The 21,424-nt window shown below is 33.2% G+C and overlaps 1 protein-coding gene across 4 annotated transcripts in view; it reads left to right on the top strand.

Annotated features, from left to right (window-relative positions):
• Positions 1–1,175: 1,175 nt before the first annotated feature.
• LOC149803512 (uncharacterized) overlaps positions 1,176–21,424 on the top strand; it is a 98,486-nt gene continuing 78,237 nt past the window's right edge. For all 4 annotated transcript variants that reach the window (XM_089953254.1, XM_089953253.1, XM_089953252.1 and 1 more), the window contains exons 1-2: positions 1,176–1,271; positions 1,962–2,770. In XM_089953254.1, coding sequence (XP_089809380.1) covers positions 2,171–2,770 — 600 coding nt within the window. In that variant the 5' untranslated portion in view covers positions 1,176–1,271; positions 1,962–2,170. The remainder of the gene's footprint in view (positions 1,272–1,961; positions 2,771–21,424) is intronic.

The raw sequence follows: 21,424 nt of genomic DNA, 5'->3' as shown, positions 1-21,424 counted from the left end.
CCCATACGTTGGAGGTATCAATTTAAAGCCAATTAGAAAGTCAACACACATACAAAAACAAGGTCTGAAACCTACTAATTTGAACTTAGTTTTTAAAAGTTGCCTAACTTTTTATATACAAGAATATTAGTAACAAGTCACCAGTGCCCTAAAATGTACAATCCTTTTTGCTTTTAACATGTTTAAAACATATTATTTATTAAAACGATAAGAATATATACATATATTAAACATCAATAATCCTGATTTGTTTTTTAAAAAAAATGCATAACCTACTTCAAATATCACGTAAAGAGCGTTGAATTCCAAAACACTACCGGTGCTTTCAACACAAAGCTATAAAAAAAAGGCCCCACCCTGCGCTCAAGAAAATAAACCAAAGGACAAAAAGAAAGAAAAGAAAAGAAAAACAAATCAAAACAAAACAAAAACACGGTCGATTTTTCATTCAACCGAAGATACAAAAGTGTTCATAATTATTGAGGCATTATGTAAATATAAAGTTGCAATATTTTAAGTGATGTTTAAAAATTATAAAAAAGGCGAATTACGCGCTGGAAAGCTGTATAGATTGAGATGATCTATGAAGACATGCGGTGTTAAACACACATCAATCACGATACCACAACAAAAAATTAGGTCACACTTTTCCTTGTATCTTACGTGCGTTTTTTGTGTGTTAATTTCATTAGTTTAAACATAATCTGGATCGTGCATTTATTATGGTGCCATTAAAAACAGATAAATCTTGCCGTCTTAGTTTGTATTAAACCTTTTTAGTGAATATAATATATGTTTGTGTGTCACGATACTGATGTCAATTGTTGACATGTTATAATCAGCAAAATGCATGATACCGTATCAATTATCATTTTTAACCAATCAGATTGTTAGTTTGTATTGACCGGGACAAATCGTTTCAACATGAGAGCGAGTGTGGAGAATTGGTATTAGAGTGTAATTTTCTAAATTGAGTTTTTATTTAAAGTTTGTTCAAAATAATTATTTCAACAGATGTATTTCAAAAACTAGGATTAGATACGTTGTATTATCAGCTTTAGTTGCTATTTTTTTTGCTGATAAGAAATTGAAAGCGAAAAATTTGTTCTTTATTTGTTAAGCAAAAGGAATTTCTCCTAACCAATAGGACTGCGTCTGTTTGGAACGTCAGCCATTTTGTGTGATGACTTCAGCCTTCTAATAGATCGGGAAAACCTTGCTCTATTTAAGGAATTTTTATACATTGAAACAAACACGGCAGCACATCATCGGTATGTATTAACAAATGCAAACACAAGCGGATTCTATTTGTAAGAATGAGATGTAAATCAGTAATCTAGTAGCCACAGAAATTTCGATTTTTCACTCGGATTAGAGTCGCACAAGTGCGTGACTCAACGGTTTTAACTCCTCTTTGCACTCATCTTTTTGAGATGTTACAGGAGAAGATCATTTTCCAAATCGTTACCATTTAAAGTAGTAAAGCTTATTTTATTACAACCCGATATATTTAATTTTCTTTAATCGTTACATTGTAAGATAATCTTGTGTAATTTTCGACATCCTTGAAAAATTCAAGCGACCGCCATTTTGTTTGGCTTGCCCGAGAACTGGGCAGCTCGATTGCCGATCGGGCGCCATTTTATCGTTTAACGCACAAGTCTCATTACTGACACCGCCTAAATCACTTACTACAGATCATACAAAATTGTTTCAAGGCTATTTCATATTTTTTTCGGGTCAGTGTTTATTTTAAATATCGTTTCTGTGGCGGTCCCATATGTCGCACAATGGCTGATCGCTTCCAGCTGTCCGCCTTTTTTGGGATTAGAAAGGGTGTCATTGTTTTCTCGCATCAAAGATTATTTTTTATAAGCGCGTCATTTCATTCCTGATATCCACAGAAGGATGTGCTCTGAGATATCAGTCCCTTTAAAACACTTTTAAATTTTTCTTTTCAGGTCGCAAAGAATGGAGGGATATTGGTGATACTTTATTTTATTGTTTAACTTCGCTATATTTGATTAAAAACTTTATTATTTAAGAATTTATAACATTTCACAAATTACTGGTACCAATTAGTGTTTGGTTTTCATCTGTAAAAACAAATTAGATGTAAACATGTGATGAAAATAATGTGTACATGTTAAAAATCCCCTGAACTGAAAATATGGTAAAGGAAGGGGACCCCACGATCCAAGCAAATCCAGCCTACACAAAGTGGATCTTGGATGCAATTCACAAAATTAAAAGCCAGAAGCAGCGTCCAAATTTAGACAGAATATGTAGTGCCGTAAAACAATATCACAAGGTTAGCAATGATTTCATCGAAGAGCAGCTTGAGCAAGCAGTCAAGGACGGTGCAGTTTTGAAATTTTTTCACAAAGGTATTTGCTCATACAAAGATCCACAGTGTGCTACAAGACTGTCATCAAGAACATTGAAAATTGGGAAAAGGACTGATTTGACAAAAGTTATTGTAAAATGTATCAAGGAAGTTGGAGAAGGTAATGGCATAACTTTGAAACAAGTGGAAAAATATTTACAAAGTTCCTTCACAGTTGAACTTCAGGAGACAGAATTGGTAAAGCAGCTAAAAGTTTCCTTGAAAAAAGGCTTGAATCGCAGGATTTTGGAGAAAGAGGGTAGGGTAATAAAATTGGGTGAAAAAGTGACCAGTATTGATTCTGACTCCTTTGGTGGTGGAAGTAGTGGACATGACGAAGACTTTTCCAGTGACAACTCCTTCTCATTTGAGGACATGAATAAGGTATGGTATTTTCTAAAAGTAAAATGTTGATAATACTTTTTTATATGTACAAATCTTTGAAGAGCTTGCAGCTCATAATAAGTACAAGACTTAAAAATTGTCATGTTTTTCAAAAGTATTAAGCAGGAAATAATACATAATTTTCTTTTTTTTTATTGCAGAGTTCTAAATAAAAGATTTTTATGTTAATGATATGGTTTATTTCTTTTAAAAAAACTGAATATTTTTTTATTGTTGTGCTTTTAATTGTGAAAGACGTGTTATTTAGGGGAAATTTGTTTTCATCATGGAGCATAGTTATAGTTATATTTTATGATGACAAAATGTACTTTGTGTTCTTTGCACTTTAAATCCTATGTTTTTAAGAAGCAGTATTAGGGGGGCTGACATTTTTGTTCTCAGATAGTTGTACAACATTTATTGAAGCATCAGATTTGTTAAAATCTATTTATTGCATGGAGCTATTAGTCCTCCTCTTGCCCCTCTTTTTGCTGTTCCAATGACACCTCATTGGTCTTAATTTGTATTTGAAGATATTTGATTTATTGCCTTTAATCATTTTTTGAAGTTAAAAGTCGGTTTTTATTAAGTGCAAGTAATTTTGTAATTTTTTTCTTCACCCTCAGCTTTATATCCTCGATATATTTTCAGCCATTACATGTAATGGTTTATCATCATTTCTGCACAGAACACACAAACACACACACGTGTGTATATATATATATATATATATATATATATATATATATATATATATATATATATATCCATGTGTACTTTCATTGCTACAAAATGTCCCAGTCACATGGTTTTGTTTACTTTCCTACTGGCTTTTGGTCCAATCTCCCACAAATGCACACACTAATCACTATTATCCCCCCTGACAATATAAATTGTGCTGTTTGTTTAAGTGCTATTATCAGCTCTCATGTTTCACCCAGTCATCTAGCCTATTTGGCAAGTAAACCAGCTGAGAAATCCCAAGCAGTTCAACTGCAGATCTTCCTGAATGAACAGTGTACACACCAGTACAATTGGCTCTATATTGCTCTGTTGGATGTAAATCTAGCATGGAATCATATTAAGTAGGTAATTGCCCCAAAAACTGGTAAATAGGCTCTGAACTTGAGTTAAATTGTTGCACTGCAGAAGTCAATAAGGCATTAAACACCAAGGATTGATTTCTTACTTGTTGTTTTGGCTCTGGGCATGACAAAAGCTATAAAATTGCAATTGATTTTATGATAAGGTTTTACTGGTTGATGCTATTTTGGGGCAGCTGGGGGAATGGATGTGATGTGTAATCACTGGATTTGAGTTGTTTTGAAAGTAATGTTGTGGGAAGTTGATCAATAAGTGTGATCATCGAGGTAGTGGAGTGGCTGTGACAAACTAGTTTTATTATTTGCTCATCGTTCATACTAATTTCAGGATGGGTTACTTAATTGACATTTGTGAATCATTCATTTTTGCAATTGAAAATTTTTATTGAGGCAAACACATTTCTGAAAATAATAGTGTTTGCATGCATTAAAGATTATTCTGTGCAGTGTTCAATTTTATTGGAGGCCAGGTACCGATATATTTGTCATTAATCCTGTGTTGAAAGACCAGTTTTTACTAACATAGGATATGCAACAAAAGTCAAACTATGTAAAATAAATATGTTGCTTTTTTAAATATTTGTTTTGTTTTCATGCTCAGTGTTTGATGCTACAAACCTCCTAAATTAGCAGATCACGTAAAAAGTGAAAGTTGAAGTGTTGTCATTTTGTCTTAAAACATCTTTTGAAATGGTGTAAAATCTTGCCCGATTAGAATACTAGGTACATCAAATGGGTCTTTTTCTCCCAGTGTTTTCTGCTGATAGCAGCATGTATACAAATGGATCGTCCTCAAACTATAGTGGTCATTTGTACTGTAGACGTGTAACCTCTACATTTCTGAAGTGACAGTTAAAATGAATGTGAATAAACCCCAAGAATTGTTGAGTCAGGGAAATAGATCTCATATTAGTTATTGTTTTTTTTGTATGTCTGATATGTAATATGCAGGGAGGGGCTGGATACATCTGTTATGTTTGTTTCTGATGTTTAACTCTGAAACCATTGAGGGTATTACCGTTTGGTACTTGTGTGAAGCAAATTGTACAGAGGTGCCTTTTCATATTTGGAATTTAATATGTTCATTATTGTTTTGTTACCATGAAAGCAAAGCCTGGTACAAGTACCGTATATACTCGCATATAAGCTGAATAATTTAGGAAAAATTAAAGGCCTGGAAGAAGGGGGCTTGGCTTATCTGCTATCCAATGTTTAAACTTGACTGTTTAGATCTTTTTATTGACTACTGTAATGGCTGTAAATCTTGGGACATGAAACAGTAATTTTTTCTGTGACATAGCCCTTTACCTCGTACAACCGTCTTTGGACGCCTCTAAAAAAGTCGCATCGAAGCGACTTTTGACGCGTCTACAAAAGTCCCATAGAAGTGCCTTTTGACGTCTGCTGTAAACATCAGCCATTTTAAGCCGGTTTTCGTAGCGCCACCTTCGGGGAAAACCCCTTATTAGATACTACATTCATTTCTGTGAATGACGATTACGTTGTAATCAAAGAAACCATGTTCGACACTACTGTGTGTTAGGCAAGCACCTGCAATTGATTCCCAATAAAGAATTCCCAATTTTGTTGAACTAAAGGTACCAAAATAGCCAGCCTCATGGTACCTTACATGTGGCAACTATTTTCCCCTCTTTGTATATCCAACCTTATTCCATTATTATCAGCTTGTAAAGCATTTAGTATTGTTTATTATAAAACATGTAGTATGAATTAGTTTTTTGATGACACATTTGCTGCTTGGTTTGTATTTTCATTCCTTCTTGGGGGCCCAGAGTGGCCGAGTGGTCTAAAGCGCTCACTGTTCCGAATCACTGCCATCTCACCTCTGACTGCGTGGGTTCGAGTCCAAGGCTCGGCTAGCGTGGGTATGTAGGAAAGCCTGCCAGTAGCTTCTCATGGGTCGGTGGTTATTCCCTGGGTTTTCCAGGGTTCTTCCTCCACCAGTTATACTGGTCGCCATGTATAGCCTATATTGTGCTGAAAAATGGCGTTAAACCCTAGAACAACAACAACAACAATAACAAAATCATTCCTTCTTTTTATTTAACCATGGTAATTAACATTGGTATATATGGTATAAAAATGCCAGGTGTTTACTTGTTTAAGTTTCTTTTGTGGGAATGGCGCTATAGCATATGTAGTTACAGTGTTTGTAGTGATCACTCTTGGGATTGAAATTAATTGTAGATGATTTTTTTGTTCTGGTTTATTTTTTATTTTTTTATTTTGTAGAATTGAAAAAAATCATTAATTTACGTGAATACTGTTTAAACTTAACATTCTATTTAGTGAAGAGTGAATTCTTTCTAGTAATTATTTTGTCACAACAATAATTCACAAGTGATACAACAGAACATGTAGGACTTTTCTTCTTTAGAAGAAATGAAAATCGAAGGCAATGCAATAATTGGGGATTCTTTGCAAAAATCAGAAAATATGAAATCTGGAGGTAGGCATGTTTTTTTTCTTCCACCTGGCATAAAAGTTGACATTTACATTGTAAGGTTGCTTACATAAAAGCAAAATACAACTCAGTTTTAACAGTATTAGCATAATTTTTGAAGCATTATTTCTGAAACTTCATTTTTGTATTTTGGAAATATTAAAGCTTAGCGCATTGGTGGGATGTGCTTAATTCAACGCATAATCAAACATACAATGTACATGCGGTGGCGCCATTATATAAATACGTACCGTAATTGTAGGCATTGAATCGAAGCATATTGTCATTCATTGTATTGTCATACTGAGATTACATTTTAATGAGTTAGGTATTTACAATTTCAAAGCAAAGTAAAAACGTAATTACCAGTGCACTGATATAAAATATCCAATGCATTAATGTATCAACAAAAAATAATTGAGTCAAAATGGAGAAGTAGTGTTACAGGGACTTGCGATTGCTAAATTCTTGACATCGTTTGATCAGATTATACACAAATATGAATTACGCAGAGACAATAAGAAAACAGAAAATTAAATAAATTACTTAAGTATACATGTAATTTTTAATAAATGTAAGTTTGCATAAAATAAATGAGTTTAGAACTTACCTCGTGCATCTTGAAAAGTCCATAGTTGTGGGTCTGCTTATACGTGGGTCATGCACTTTTTAGTGTTTATGCCTGTTCATTTTGGGGGTCGGTTTATATGCGAATAGGTTTATACGCGAGTATTTATGGTAGTAAATAATTTAAAAATGATAGACCATATTGTACTAACATTGTATAAAGATTGAGAGTGGTGGATCACAAGGTACTAAGTAGTGGTCGTGGGAATGTCATCTTGTTTAGCTTTTGCTATTGTCCCATAAAGGAGGTCCATTACTTCTGCAGAGATCCCTGATGCACATTGCATCAAACTTTTGACATTGGGTGCTGAAAATTTCATGACAGGTGCCGTTATTATTACATTCTGTTGATTTTGATGTTTCCAACATGTCAGTTGTCATGTGACTGTACTTGTTACAGAAAAGTTGAAATTGGTTATATATTAGATTCACATAAATTGCTTGAGAGATCAGTCAGTAACGATGGTTAATTTTTATGTGAGGCCCCAAAAATTGTGCTTCTGGCCAAGCGTCTTTTTTTTTTGGTGCCGACGCTTGCAATTTTAAAAACAAATTCTGAATTTGATTTGTGCATCTAATTGATCCAGTTTTGTCCAGTACTTGAAGCACTTAGTACATTATTTATACTAATAATTATAATATATATGATGATTAAAATAATGTTCAATTCGAGGAAAAAAATCCTGATAATTTTGTTCATCTAATTGAGTCAGTACATGAAGCACTTTGTACTTTATGTATAGTAATCATTATAATACAACTAATTTATATAAAAAAAAGTAAAAACCTACCTTCCCTCATTTTAAAACCAGTTCCAAAGGAAATACATGGGGGAGGGGGCTGATGGCTTATTTCAGCTCAAAATATATACATTATTTTGTTGTGCAACAAGAAGCAGACATAATTTGTCATCCAGTCTAAATTGTAATGGCATGACCCGTTAACATTTTTTGTAAGCGCAAAAGATGGCAATAACCATGCCATTTTCCACATAAGAACTAGCAACTTTCTTAACCTATTGCAAATTCCTTATGCCAGATTCTATATTATCGTGAAAAGCTTTTCTTGTCAAATTAATAAATCATGAATTAAATGACAAATTGAGTATTTGTGTAAATGCAGTAACTAGGATTTGTGAATAGCTAATATGAATAGTATTAAATTTAAGTGAATTTCAGTGAAAATTAAAGACAGTGTGAAACCAAAAATTTCAAGTTAACCAACCACTTTTTAGAATGTATTTGATGTGTAAATGGGGGATTAGCTGTACCAGACTTTACTTTGCAACTTGGCCAACTACCACAAACATTGAATGATTTCATTGCCAGCTTTTAGTTTTTACGACCTGTAACTATTTTGGCCATTGCTTGAATTAACATAGATGTTAATGGACATCCACAAAAGATATGTATGTTATTTTGAAATACGCCAAATATAGTTAGGAAATCCTTTTTGCCAGAACATTTTCCATCTATTACATGTGTTACTAGATTGTAACCCAGATTTTACCTTTTTTCTTGCTAGAAGTTATCTTGATCAGTGTATAGGTTGCAAGGTATAAAAAATGCAGAACATGAAGCGTTATGACTGGGGACATTGCCCCCTTTTGCACCAAATTCTGTTAATTGTTTAAACTTGTCTGAGACAGATAACTTGGAAACTTGAGCAGAATTTGAACTTGACCAGAGTTGGGCAAGTGAATTTGTAAAACCCTGGCTAAGGAACTGGTTGAGGGTGATGACAATTAGTGTTGAAGGAATCTTACAGAAATACTTTAATTTTAATGCGGTAGTGAAAATACAAGAAGTGAGGAAACAAAGAATTTATTTAAACCGAAGGCAAATGATTTTGACTTTAAATGATGTTATAACTTAGCAGGGAAAATGTAAATTTATGTACTTTTATATTTCACTGATATTAATTTTTTGACTTTTGATTATAAAGTGTTTTTAAAAATACGATGCCCACCTGTACTGACCCCGATGCTTAAAATAATTTCTGGGAAGATCACTGTAGATATAGTGAAATGTAAAGCATAAGTCTGGTTTCCTTTTTTTGTGTATCACACATTGTCTCTAGTTCCTGTATAATTACAATTAAATATTTCATTATCGTCAAAAATTTACACTTCTGAACAGTTAGAAGTTAATGAATTTTATTAAAGTCTTTAATAATCCACTGTTCTCCCAGTCTGGTAGAAATCCTTATTTCTGAGATCAACTGGCTTTTCTTTCTGTTAGTCTTATCTTGCCCATTAAAAAGTGTAGAGGATTTCAGCATGGAGCCATTATTTATGCAACTGTTGCCAATAGTGCACTCAACTATATAAGTGACATGTAATAGCAAAACACTCACAAAATACATGCATGTGTGAAATGTTTCACTATCAAGAGTTTGCTATTTGGTTCATTTCTTACTTCTGGATAATAGTTTTCATCCTCATTCTCTTGTCATGATCTTGTGCTTATTGTGTACATCTTTCATTTTTCATTATTACCCTCACCATTTGCCATAGCCATGAATGACTGAAAGTTACTTGTCATGTAGAGTGAATTTCTGAAAGTTGCATCCTCCTTTCTAGGACTTGAAAATGTATCACTGGATTTATTATTGGGCATAGCTTAAAACCATTGCATCTTGCCAAATTCATGCAGTTGTATTGATGAATGATGCATTAAAAGGTAATAGGTCAGAATGTTACCAAGTCAGTGATGTCTTAACTCTTGTCTACTCAAGTTTTCAAACATTTTCAAGCCAAAAATAACAAAATTCAAATTCAAAATGTACCCAGGTCAGAACATACCCTAATTAAAGCAGTCTAATTTCATATTCTATGTTCTGTATTGTAGTACATATCATTTTGCCACAAGTTGAGAATATGTATGCCTTTTTTAAGGTTTATTTCTTTTGATCTCCTTTGCAACTTTAAGAGTTGAAGTGGTTCAGTGTGCTGATGTACAAAATGTTACTGATTGTTGATTTAGCCTAACTATATTAATTAATAGGATAAAATAGATAATGTGGATCATGGCTTTGCAGCTGGGCTAGTGGTGCTGTATTAAGCATAGATCTTGTTAATACAGAACTTCATTGAACACACACACATACATAAACACACACTATGCTAGTTTCAGATTATCATGTTTGATTCATGCCTAATAATCTAACGAAAGAGAAAACCTTATAAATTAATATGAGGGCAGTTTTATAATTTATTTTTAATATATATGTTTGCAGAAATCATTTACTATTTGGTATAGTAACATTTTACTTCTAGCTATAGTTGAACCAGATAACTCATGGACCTGCTTATAACTTGCTAGCAGGAATAGATCCCATTTCTTATAACAAAATATATTGAAAATATAGTCCATATTTTGTTCAAAGTGAATAATACTGCTATCAAAATTGGTGAAGGAAACCTTGATATATCACTTGTTTTATGGTTGAAAATGATGTTACTGACTGGAAATTTGACTTTTAAGAAGTTGATTATTTTCTTAATAGATAAAATTTACAGTACACTGCAAATAACAGTGTATGATAAATTTTGATCAAATAAAATATTTCTGAATTTTTTAAGGTGGCAACTTATTAGAAATAAATATCAGTTAAATAAACTTTTTCAAGTTAAATTGGGTTTTAGTTTGATCTTTTAATTTGGTTTAAATATAAACACCATAAATGTCATGTTCTCTACAGGCAAAGGCCAATTACAATTGTAATCGTAATCGATTACTCATGATTGCAACCCCCCAAAATTGCTAATTATATTCTTAATAATTGTAAGAATAGTTTCCGTAAACAAAAGACCACGAATGTTGACTAATGAAACACTGCAAGCAGTTGTTGACAAGGGTCATTTCTTGGTGCGACTTGCATTGCTGCGGAGATAGACAAATGAGAATTAAGGATTGAACTGTGATGGTACAAAAAGATTTTTTTGTATCTACGTATATATGACAATTGACAGCAGTGAAATTTCAGGTCTTGGGTTTTTATCAAGTGCCCTAATGAACTGCATAAACAAAAATAAAAGTATTACAGAGTTAGCAAAATTGCATCATGATCATATAAAACCGATGACAAAAGAAAGGTGCACTTGGGAGAACATTTCCTTCAGAAACTTGTTTACAACTAGCGACAGGGCCAGTAATGTAAAACCAGCAAACCATTATATGATTAGACAGGGGAAAATTTGGAAGATTTCAAAGGAAGTGTTGCACATTAACCCTTTCAACACTACAGACTGGTAAAGCGGTCCAGGAACAATAACTCCCGCTCAACACTGTAGACCGGTATTCTGGTCTCACATACCTGTCTCATTTTGGCGATAAATTCTCTATTGGTCAGTGTCTGGGATTCCCCAGTAGTAAATATTTATATCATACATCGATTCAGTTGCATACTATTTGGATACATTCAGACTTTAAGGTAGGTTAATGTAAAGTGATGGCTACTAATGTAACTTATTTTTTAGTTAGAGCCACCCATACAACAAGGAAGATTTATTTTCTGGCTGAAATTATGACAAAAGCTACTAAATTTGTATCCAAAAATACAAGTTGCCATTTAACTAATAATATGTTTGGAATGAAAGTAATTCTGAAAATGGCCATTTATTCTAATAAATGCCAGTATATAAGTCCAAATTACTGTTAATCAAGAGCAAGATACATAACAGAAAATTCCATAGTGCTACTCATTTCAGTTCAACCAGATATTCAAACAAGTTAATGTTTTAACGAGTTACTTGAACCTGAAAAAAGCAAGTGTGTGTCCAAGGAAATTAGGATAGTACAGTGCAGACCACAAATGAGTAGAGGCAAAACTGTCAGAACAAATAAGATATTTTTATAGCACTGTTAGTACCTTGTGTATTATTATTTTCCTTTTACCCTCTAAAATGTTTGTGTTCTCCAAATCAGGAGGGTAGGGCGGACAGTGTCCTCTGCCCTTGGGGTGCTTTGTGCAACAATTCAATGGTGACAGTAAAATATTGAAGTTTTCATTGTATGGCACCCATGCTTCAGTCCCACAATTACATCACACCGCACATAACAGAATTTAAGACAAAACTCTACAAGTCACAGGGCTATTGGTTGCAATACAACAACAATGTTCAAGTTTTTAAATAAGAAAAGGACAGCAAGTGAGTAAGCTATACACACACCTGGTAGTATCCATGGTATGCAAGACTGCTGGGAAACTGCATGCAACTAATGAAATTAAGTCTATCATCATGTCTTTTAACTTTTTTTTGTTTCATTTCTACTTGAGTTGATACATAAGACAGATCATACTATGCAGATCATCTTTTGATTCCAACAATGCAATCAACACTTTCACAACCTGTATACATTTCTCACAGAAACTCATGGCATCACTGTGATGGTTGAATAAAACTGCTCTACACAACCAAATATAAGAATCCAAGCATGGAGTAGACTACTGGTGCTCAAGTACAATTACAATTACGATTACAGGTTGTTTGGCACTGATGGTTGTGATTACAATTACACTTCATTTGGAAACCATGGTTCTGATTAAGATTACAGTGGGATGATAACCTTTAGATTCCTTTGTATTTGCTTATATTTTTTTTGTTCTGTACTGATATGCACTGTATAACTGAAAACAATCAATTTTACACCTGATAAAATAGATGCCAAGTAAACATGAATTTTTGAATTAACAAATATCATCTAAAATTACAAGACACTGTATATTTGTGAAAAATTATCTTGTTTATTGTCCACCTAAAATTACCCCTTCCTTACTGTTATAGTCAACATTCATGGTCTTTTATTTATGGAAGCTATTCTTACAATTATTGAAAATATAATTACAATTGTAATTGGCCCTTGCCTGTAGAGGACATCACATTTATGTTTACATTTAAACCAAATTAAAAGATCAAACTAAAGCCAATTTAACTTGACAAAGTTTATTTAACCCTTTACCTCATACAACCGTCTTTGGACGCCTCTACAAAAGTCGCATTGAAGCGACTTTTGACGCTTCTACAAAAGTCCCATAGAAGCGCCTTTTGACGTCTGCTGTAAACATCAGCCACCTTCAGGGAAAACCCCTTATTAGATACTACATTCATTTCTATGAATGACAATTACGTCAGATCACGTGGTCACTATTTATGTACTGGTCGATATCTGCTATTTAAAGTAACTGGGTCGTAATCTCCACTCTCCAAAATGGCGGTCGCGGATTTCATTCAGTACTTACGAAGTTTTCATGATTAGAATCACAACTATGAAAGATTCAATAACCTAGGTAAAGGCTCTGATATTGATATAGGCTGCAATAAGTTTTTATAAATTATCAAATTTAGATGACTTAGTGATGTAGACACAGATGAAAAACTTGTAAATTTCAAGTATGAGAAATGGCAGCTCTACGGTTGGTCACACGGCCTCACTGACATGACGGTGAATGAATTCTCTCCAGATTTTAAAGCACATAACAAATTCTTCCGTGATAAATAATTACACAGCTATAACAATCGGACTTTACTCTTAAATTGTTCCACATGTAATAGGTGTGTACCAAAAATGTAAAATGGTTAAAATTGCTGTTAAATGTAACATACACTACATTGCTTAATAGTTCAAATGGCAAGCTATGCGTATGCGGTCGACTAGGTAACCTGTGTTCTATGTATAGCGAGCTGCACTTTGTCACTATGCTCTATGAGGTAAAGGGTTAACTGATATTTATTTCTAATAAGTTGCCACCTGTAAACATTTAGTAATATTTTATTTGAGCAAAATTCATCATACATTGTTATTTGCAGTATACTGTAAATTTTATCTATTAAGAAAATTTAAGAAAATAATCAACTTCTTAAAAGTTGATAATTTAATTATGCTGAGTCAAATTTCTTGTCAGTAACATAATTTTCAACCATAAAACAAGTGATATATCAAGGTTTTTTTGACCGCAATGTTATTCACAGAAAAAAGAAGGATTTATTTATTAGGCCAAATAAAAAAGTATGTGGTTTTTGTTTCCCTGCTGATGCTACATGATTTTTCATGGAAAAATATTTGGGAGAAAAGAAAATTAACATGGGTGTAGTATTGAAGTTAAATTCAGGTTGTGAATGATGATTATTTGTTGGGTTATGCTTCATATAAATAGGTATGGACAGAAAAAAATTGCGTTTGCTTGGTTTTCTTGCTATTGTTTATCATGAGCTAATGAACATGCACAGATTATTGGTGGAGGATTTGCAAGTCTTTAAATTGCCCCTTTTATTCAAAAGACTAGTGCGGTAATACAGTGCATGCCAAAGTTTTAATGTAAGAGTGCAACCAACACTTCAATATGATATCAAAACATACATAATTAGGTTTGCATAGAAATGCTAACTGGCATCGCTTTTGTGGTCAATTGAAACTTGACACTATCAGAGGGCATATATGATTACACTGAAACTGAAGTAAAACATGAATTTCACTTGATATCATTTTGTATATTTATTTTTTAGAGTTTTGCCACTATTAGGCATTACTGACATTTTAATTGATCAATATATTTTTTTGTATATTGTTGTGTATTGTATTGAGAAAATACTTTTTCCCACTAAAATCTAGTAGAACGTGTGATTCTTTAGTAAAACATGTGAACTTCGTGCTGTTATTATAAATTTCTATGCACTAACCATCATTTTCTACAATAAAATTACCGTTAGAGAAAGGTTTCAGTCACTAATGTTGATCACAATTTTCTTCATGAAATAGGGGCCCAAATTCTAGAACGAAAATATGCAAGTACATAGATAATATTGAAAGTAGATTTTAGGGTAACATGTAAACATAAGTGGATAAATTTTTGTAGTCCTTTTATACAACGTTATGTGATATGTACGTTTTTTTTTTTGTTGTCCATATTTAAAATGACCCATGCCTGAAAGATAAAACTTTACATTTTTATTCTTTAAATTAAAATGAGAATCATGTAATTTATATGAATTTCATGACATACTTGTTTCTAGTGTTGGTACATGGTCTTATATCAAGGTCAGATGTTTTGTGAGTAGTGTAATAGAAGCAGTTTTTAATTTTAAAAATAAACGTTAAATAAAAAATTAAATAAGTTTTTCCAGGTACAAAAATGGAAAAGGCATGGAAAATATGGTAATCCAGTTTTGGATAGATGTCAACACAGTTTATGATCTCTGGCCTTCTAGGGCTTATTGTTATTAAATTGTGAACAAGTCAAAATCGTGATAGAGCAATGATGTGATTGCACATAAAGCATCCATATTATACCTTTACTCTAGCATGAATTAAACAGCAAGCAAAGACATTTCTGATATTATTTTTTCTTTCATGGTTTAAGTTTGGGTGTTCATTTTCATAAGTTTGTAGGCTTGTGTTTATAAATGGGGTTTTGATTTTGTCTGCTAAGAACTGATTGCAGCAGCTATGACTTGGTTTGATCAGATGCACGTGTTATTCAGAGCTCTACTTGATACATATCCCCTTTTAATTTGTCTTCTATTTTCAATTTTGCAAGTGGGGCTTTATTTTTCTTATACATACAACATGTTAAGCTTAGAGTTTTCAAAGCTCATAAATCTGTTCTCAGAGTCCTTCTGAGAGCTACAAATACATCTATGACCTTGAGCTTTTTGCCCTTTCCAAATCATGAAACATTACTAGTGTAGAACATGCAGTTAACACTTACTATAGGTTTACTGCAAGGAATATCTTCACCGGCACATTCTTGCATTGGGCTGGTTGATATATTGGATACAGTTGATATGCATGCAGTTGGTTTATGTTGGCTTTGCAACTGCTGTTGCCCTTGTCTGTCAGCGAGTTAGTTTGCAGGCTAGAAATAATAACTGTCAATACATGACAGGCTTTCCCCACATTGTTTATCCTTTTAATTGAGATTACTCCCTGGAGGTTACAGCTTATAGGTTTGCACAGATCATCATACTGATAGCCTTCTTACTTGTATCAGGATCTTCTCGCATGGCACACCTCATTTGCTTGTTAAACCTGCTCTTTTATGAAACCAAACCAGACAATTTTATGATCATTTAATGCTCAGTACATAGACCATGAACTTCCATTCCTATAAAATTGTAAGGCCATAGAAAGGACATAATTTTATTAGCTGTTGATGGATATGCATTTAAATCAGGTTCAAGGCTTATGGCATGTTAGTGGAAAGACATGTCAGCTGAAGGGCTGTAACAATATCTTGTCACATTAGACACCAGTACTAATCCATCATTGCCTAGTAGTACCTTATATGTATGCATGTATTGTGTACTCTTGAGAAATGCTTACTTTTCCTACTAAGGAATGTGTTTAATATGACCACATTCAAATTATGAAAATTTGATTGTTGCATTTTTCTCCTCCTTTTTCTTGCCCGTTAAGAGATTTTGAGCACTACATGAGAAGGCTTTACTTTGGAAGTGATCAAGTTATTCCAAGGTCCATGCTAGACTTTTAGGGACCCTCCACCCCGTTCCCAAAGGATGGGACAGTGTTGGAAAAATAGGAGAAGTCAGTTTCTTGAGATAAATTTTTATTTAGTATTTTCAAGAAAAGTTGCAATTAATGGACATTTTACTAGTAAGTCCAGGCAAATAAAAACAAAATACTCATTGAACTTTATGAAAATATATTAAAAAATTCAGTTTGATTAATCATAATTGTTCATTGATTGTACAAAAGTAGTATTTTAGTCTTCTTTTCTGATTTTAACATGATGAAATACACAGATATGTTTACTATTACTAGATAACAGCAATCAAACCTCTGTTAATTATAATTTAAGTGTGATCTGGCTCCAATTGCATGAAATTTCACTATGAAAGCATGCAGGTATAAATTTTTGGCAGGAATATCACTGATTGGAGGTTATTGCAGACATAAATAATAAACTGACATTAAAGTTTTAAAAAATATGGTGAAAATACTATGTTTAACTATTTTACATTGATCTTTAAACTTGAAAGACTGTTGATTTTGTACTCGAAACACAAAAGTGTTGAATGGCAAAATAGAGGATTATAGTCTGGGTTAAGAAGTCAACTTAAGTCTTTTACACATATCAGTTAGCATAACATGTAAATGCTAAAATTATTTTACTGATGCTTCTAGAATTTTTAATCCACATCAGCAAAGATCTGTTTTCTGTTCTTCAATAAACATATTTAAAAATTATTTTACATGCCCATCTACTTACACAATTAATATTAGATATGTAATTACATACTAAATACATATCCCAAATAAGCAATAACTGGCCATAGCAAATGTTTAATGGATGCTGAATTACAAAGCTTCACTTATTGACCAGCATTAAAATTAATGACATGTTCAAAGAGCAAAAATATTTTTAAAAAATATTAAGAGCTTCTCAGATACCTCTCGTAAATATAAATTACAGTGAAACATGTGTTCTAGTTTTATCTTGTAATTGAGTTTAAGGGTAATCATCATAAATGTGACGTGTCATGTTTTTAGATGTGAAAAATGTCAATTCAAGTCAAAGCAATTCCCATGAGAATTTACAGGAGAACCTAATCAGGTTTGTTGCATTGTTACAGTTTTATCAGATCAGTTAAAGAGGGTTGAAAAGAAAAAGTTAAAAACATGCTGATCCTAACCCATTTCAGTTGATCCTGTTTTAATTAATATTTTGTAAATAATATAAAGTATATAACATTATACAGTGGTTTATCATACTTGTTTGCAGAAATCATCATGACTAGCAAGGGTACCATGTGAAGGTGTACTTGGGGCATGAAAAGCTTAATGCCATAGATAGGGTTCATGGTAGAGAAATGAGATATTTTGTAGTGAATTTAAAATTACTGAACTGCCACTCAGATGCTGGGCCTCCTTGGAAATATTTTCTTTGTGCTATGAAATTCACCAAATTAAAAAATTTGGAGCCACTTATCAGCCAAAGGAGGCATTTTTTTTGCCATGATGCAGGGACTTAAATATATGTGTACTGTTATATTGGCTCTATTTTTAATCTAAATAAACATAACAGTAAAATGGTTCATTATTATTACATTTCAGAGCACGAGAATAATTATTAATAACTATAACAGTACCATTATATTCAAGTGAATTTCAGTGTATATCATATGAAAAACAAGAATGAATAAGTATGTTTCTTTATGACTGATAATACAAAACATGCTTAGGCTTTATGAACAATGACACTGACACTTTATCAATATCTGCCTCATTCTTTTCCCCGACCATTTCTTAAATGCCTTCTTGAAATCAAAATTCTCTACACTGGGCCCATCAAAAGAGATAGGGGCAACAAGTAACGTGGTAGCTGCATCAAATGCAGTTGAATATAAATCTTTGTTTTTCAGAATTCGATTAGCCATGATCTTTCTGCTTGATCCAGACTTGTCTTATAAAGTAAAGTTTTAATTTTTCATTGATGTAAGTGACTCAGACATCCTTGTACAGTGGATCCTGTGTTACTTGGTTCAGGCCACAAAAATGTGTTATCTGAGTAAATAATCCCTAAAACACTAAGCAGTCCCAAGTGCATCTGACACACATTTTGCAATAAACATAAATTAACAACATGTGCAAATGACACCAAATATTTTTGCCGACCTGTTGAACAATAGAGTATATCCCCCTGTCGTTCCTTATTTCCTACTAATTGCATTTAATTGCTTCTCAAACCCAATTGACAGCTTGCAGTTAGCTGCACTCATGTTCGAATAACGTCTTATTCATCATCTACCTACACGATCCACTGACTGTTGCAGATAGTGAAAGGTGGCGCTATACAGTTTCGCATTTTCCACAGGGTTAGGATTTTAAAGAAAAAATTTCCCCAGCTTTCCTCACTGGTTATACTGGCTATTTAAAAAAGACCTTGTATATCTTAGGTATAATTAAAAGAACCTTTAATTCCCTTTATTTTGGTGTATGATTGATGGGTGTAATATGGGTTATAGAGTATACAGCTTGGCCTTACTTCAAATGTGCACCTTTCAAAAAAGTGCTAGCTCTACTTGGTCATTTTCACTTCCTGAACTTCAGAGGTAAATTGTATAAAAACGAGCCGATAACTTTTTTTTACATTTTATATGTTTGGTAATTCATTCATTGCACTTTCAGAAGCTGGTATTGTCTAGTCTGGCAAAATTCATTTTCCCTATTTTAATAGCTGTTATGTATAGTGTACTTTAGACTAATTCAGGCTGATTTTTTAACACAAGGGAGCAGTCATTTTAGTTAGCAGTGTGCTTAAATCATGTAAAATTTCCAAAAGTACAATATCCAAAGAAATATCATCCACATTACATTACTGTAGCATATAGGTATGCCAACATTCTCTCCATTGTGCATGTTTTAAATGCAAACTACTTCACCTTAACATACGTCACTCTCTCTAAAGTACATATTAATTGGTGAGCGCCCCCAAAGCAGGTATTAAGTGGCTTGAGTCGCTTATATCAGTGACAAATTAAAATTTACTTATTAAAATTTGTCGCCAGCAGCTTCTGCCAATCATTGAAAAATAGTGCCAATTTGAACATTCTTTCACATTTGGTGACAAATGTGAAGCCTAGTAGAGGCTTTGCGATGTTTGCTCATAGATGAGCAAAAATTTTATGATTGCATTGAAATGACAATATTTTACTGATGGAACAATAACAAAAACTGATTTCACATGATGCTATTTCTTGAAATAAATGTCAATCTCTTGTGACAAAAATAATTTTTTCTTTTTCAGAATTGACAATAATACTAAAATAAATCCACATTCACAGGCAAAAAGCAAATTGTGTTGTGTATAAAATCCACTTGGAGTAATGTTCAGAATTGTTGCCACATAGGTCATCTGGAAAATCTCAGCACTACTCTTGAATGGATGGTCATATCAACATGGGGTTTTAACTAAAATACTTTCTCATGCTATCTAGTTGGTCCTAAATGAAAATTGTGCTTATCTGACATCCAGTTTAGCTGCTGTTCTTGAAGGGAAAGTCATATTGACTTGAGGTCTTTCAAGAAGGCATATTACAATGTTGTTGAAATAAATGTCTTTGGTTCTGAGCAGACCTTTAATGTGGCCACAATGGTTGCCATCTTTATAATCGTTTGATCACAATTCCAATTGAATGGCTGGTCATATCAGAATGGTTTATTTTTGCAATAAACTTTATTTGATGTCTTGTTGGTCATAAATATTGTGTCAATCTGGCATCCTGTATGACAACCATGCCAGCATCTTCAAAATCAGGTTATTGCTACCCCTCCTAAATGGAAAGGCATATTGACATAGGGTTTTCACCAGAAGATTTCTAGTGATCTTTGGTTTGTTCTAAATGAAAATGGTGCTGATTTGATACCCAGTATGGCCTCCATCTTGGTATTGCTGCTTCAGAATGGCCGCCTTTATTGATACGGGGTTTTCACATATGGAACTTTTTTGGCAGTAATTCTGTAAGCACAATTGTTAAAACCACTTGTGGTTAGCAAATTAAATTTTGTGTTACCTATTTGCATTCACATGTATTGACTTGTGTACATTTTCAGGTGGTTACAGCACTTTTTAAATTGTTAGACTTTCTGAACTCTTTTCAAGGTAAAACCTTGCTAGCACAATTTAGCAAATACCACTTAAGATAGGCTCATTAGTATAGCACATAATATATAATCAAAGTTAGTTTTGTGCATACACTTATCTCATATGAGTTAGCATTGATTTATTAGTGATAGTGTGTGGTAGGTGATTTGTAGGTATTCGACTGCTTCAGTGGCATAGTGGTTAAAGCATCCACCCCAGATGTGGGAGGTCATGGGTTTGAACCACGTCAGAGTCATACCAAAGACTTCTAAAAATGGTACTAACAGCTACCTCACTAGGCGCTCAGCATTAAGAGGTTAGTGTTGGGACTGGTCATCCTGGTGTCAGAATAATGTAACACGGTGGGACATCATGCTACAAGTCTGCAGCATGATGCCCCAGTGCTAGACATCACTTTAAACTGCCACACTGCAAACATCTTAGCGATATGACTGGAAAATTGTTAAAGCTATGTTAAAAATCTAAATCACACACACACACTGTAGGTATTCACATATTTTAGAGTTTAAGTAACATATTGTAAAACTGTAATGTTAATTTGGTTGATACTTTAAATGGTCTATTATTGACATTTTAACTCTGATTCTAATACCCACCCCACCACACAACCATCACAAAAGCAATTACTGTAACATGTTTTATTTGGTTTTTGATCATACACCAACAAAACATGCGGTTTAAATCAGAACAAGGAGACAGGTTATGAACAGTTGTTGAAAAATGATACAAGTTATATCCAGAAATGAATTTGATTATATTTAATTAACCATGATTTGGAAAGGATGTCCAGTTACACTGGGGGAACAACAAAGACCAGGAGGGAACAAATGGAGA

The sequence above is a fragment of the Sinohyriopsis cumingii genome, chromosome 3 (genome assembly GCF_028554795.1).
Source record: "Sinohyriopsis cumingii isolate HCF-2022 chromosome 3, ASM2855479v2, whole genome shotgun sequence".
NCBI classification, from domain to species: domain Eukaryota; kingdom Metazoa; phylum Mollusca; class Bivalvia; order Unionida; family Unionidae; genus Sinohyriopsis; species Sinohyriopsis cumingii.
Note: the sequence above shows the minus strand (reverse complement) of the source record. Positions and strands in the feature narration are given on the sequence as shown.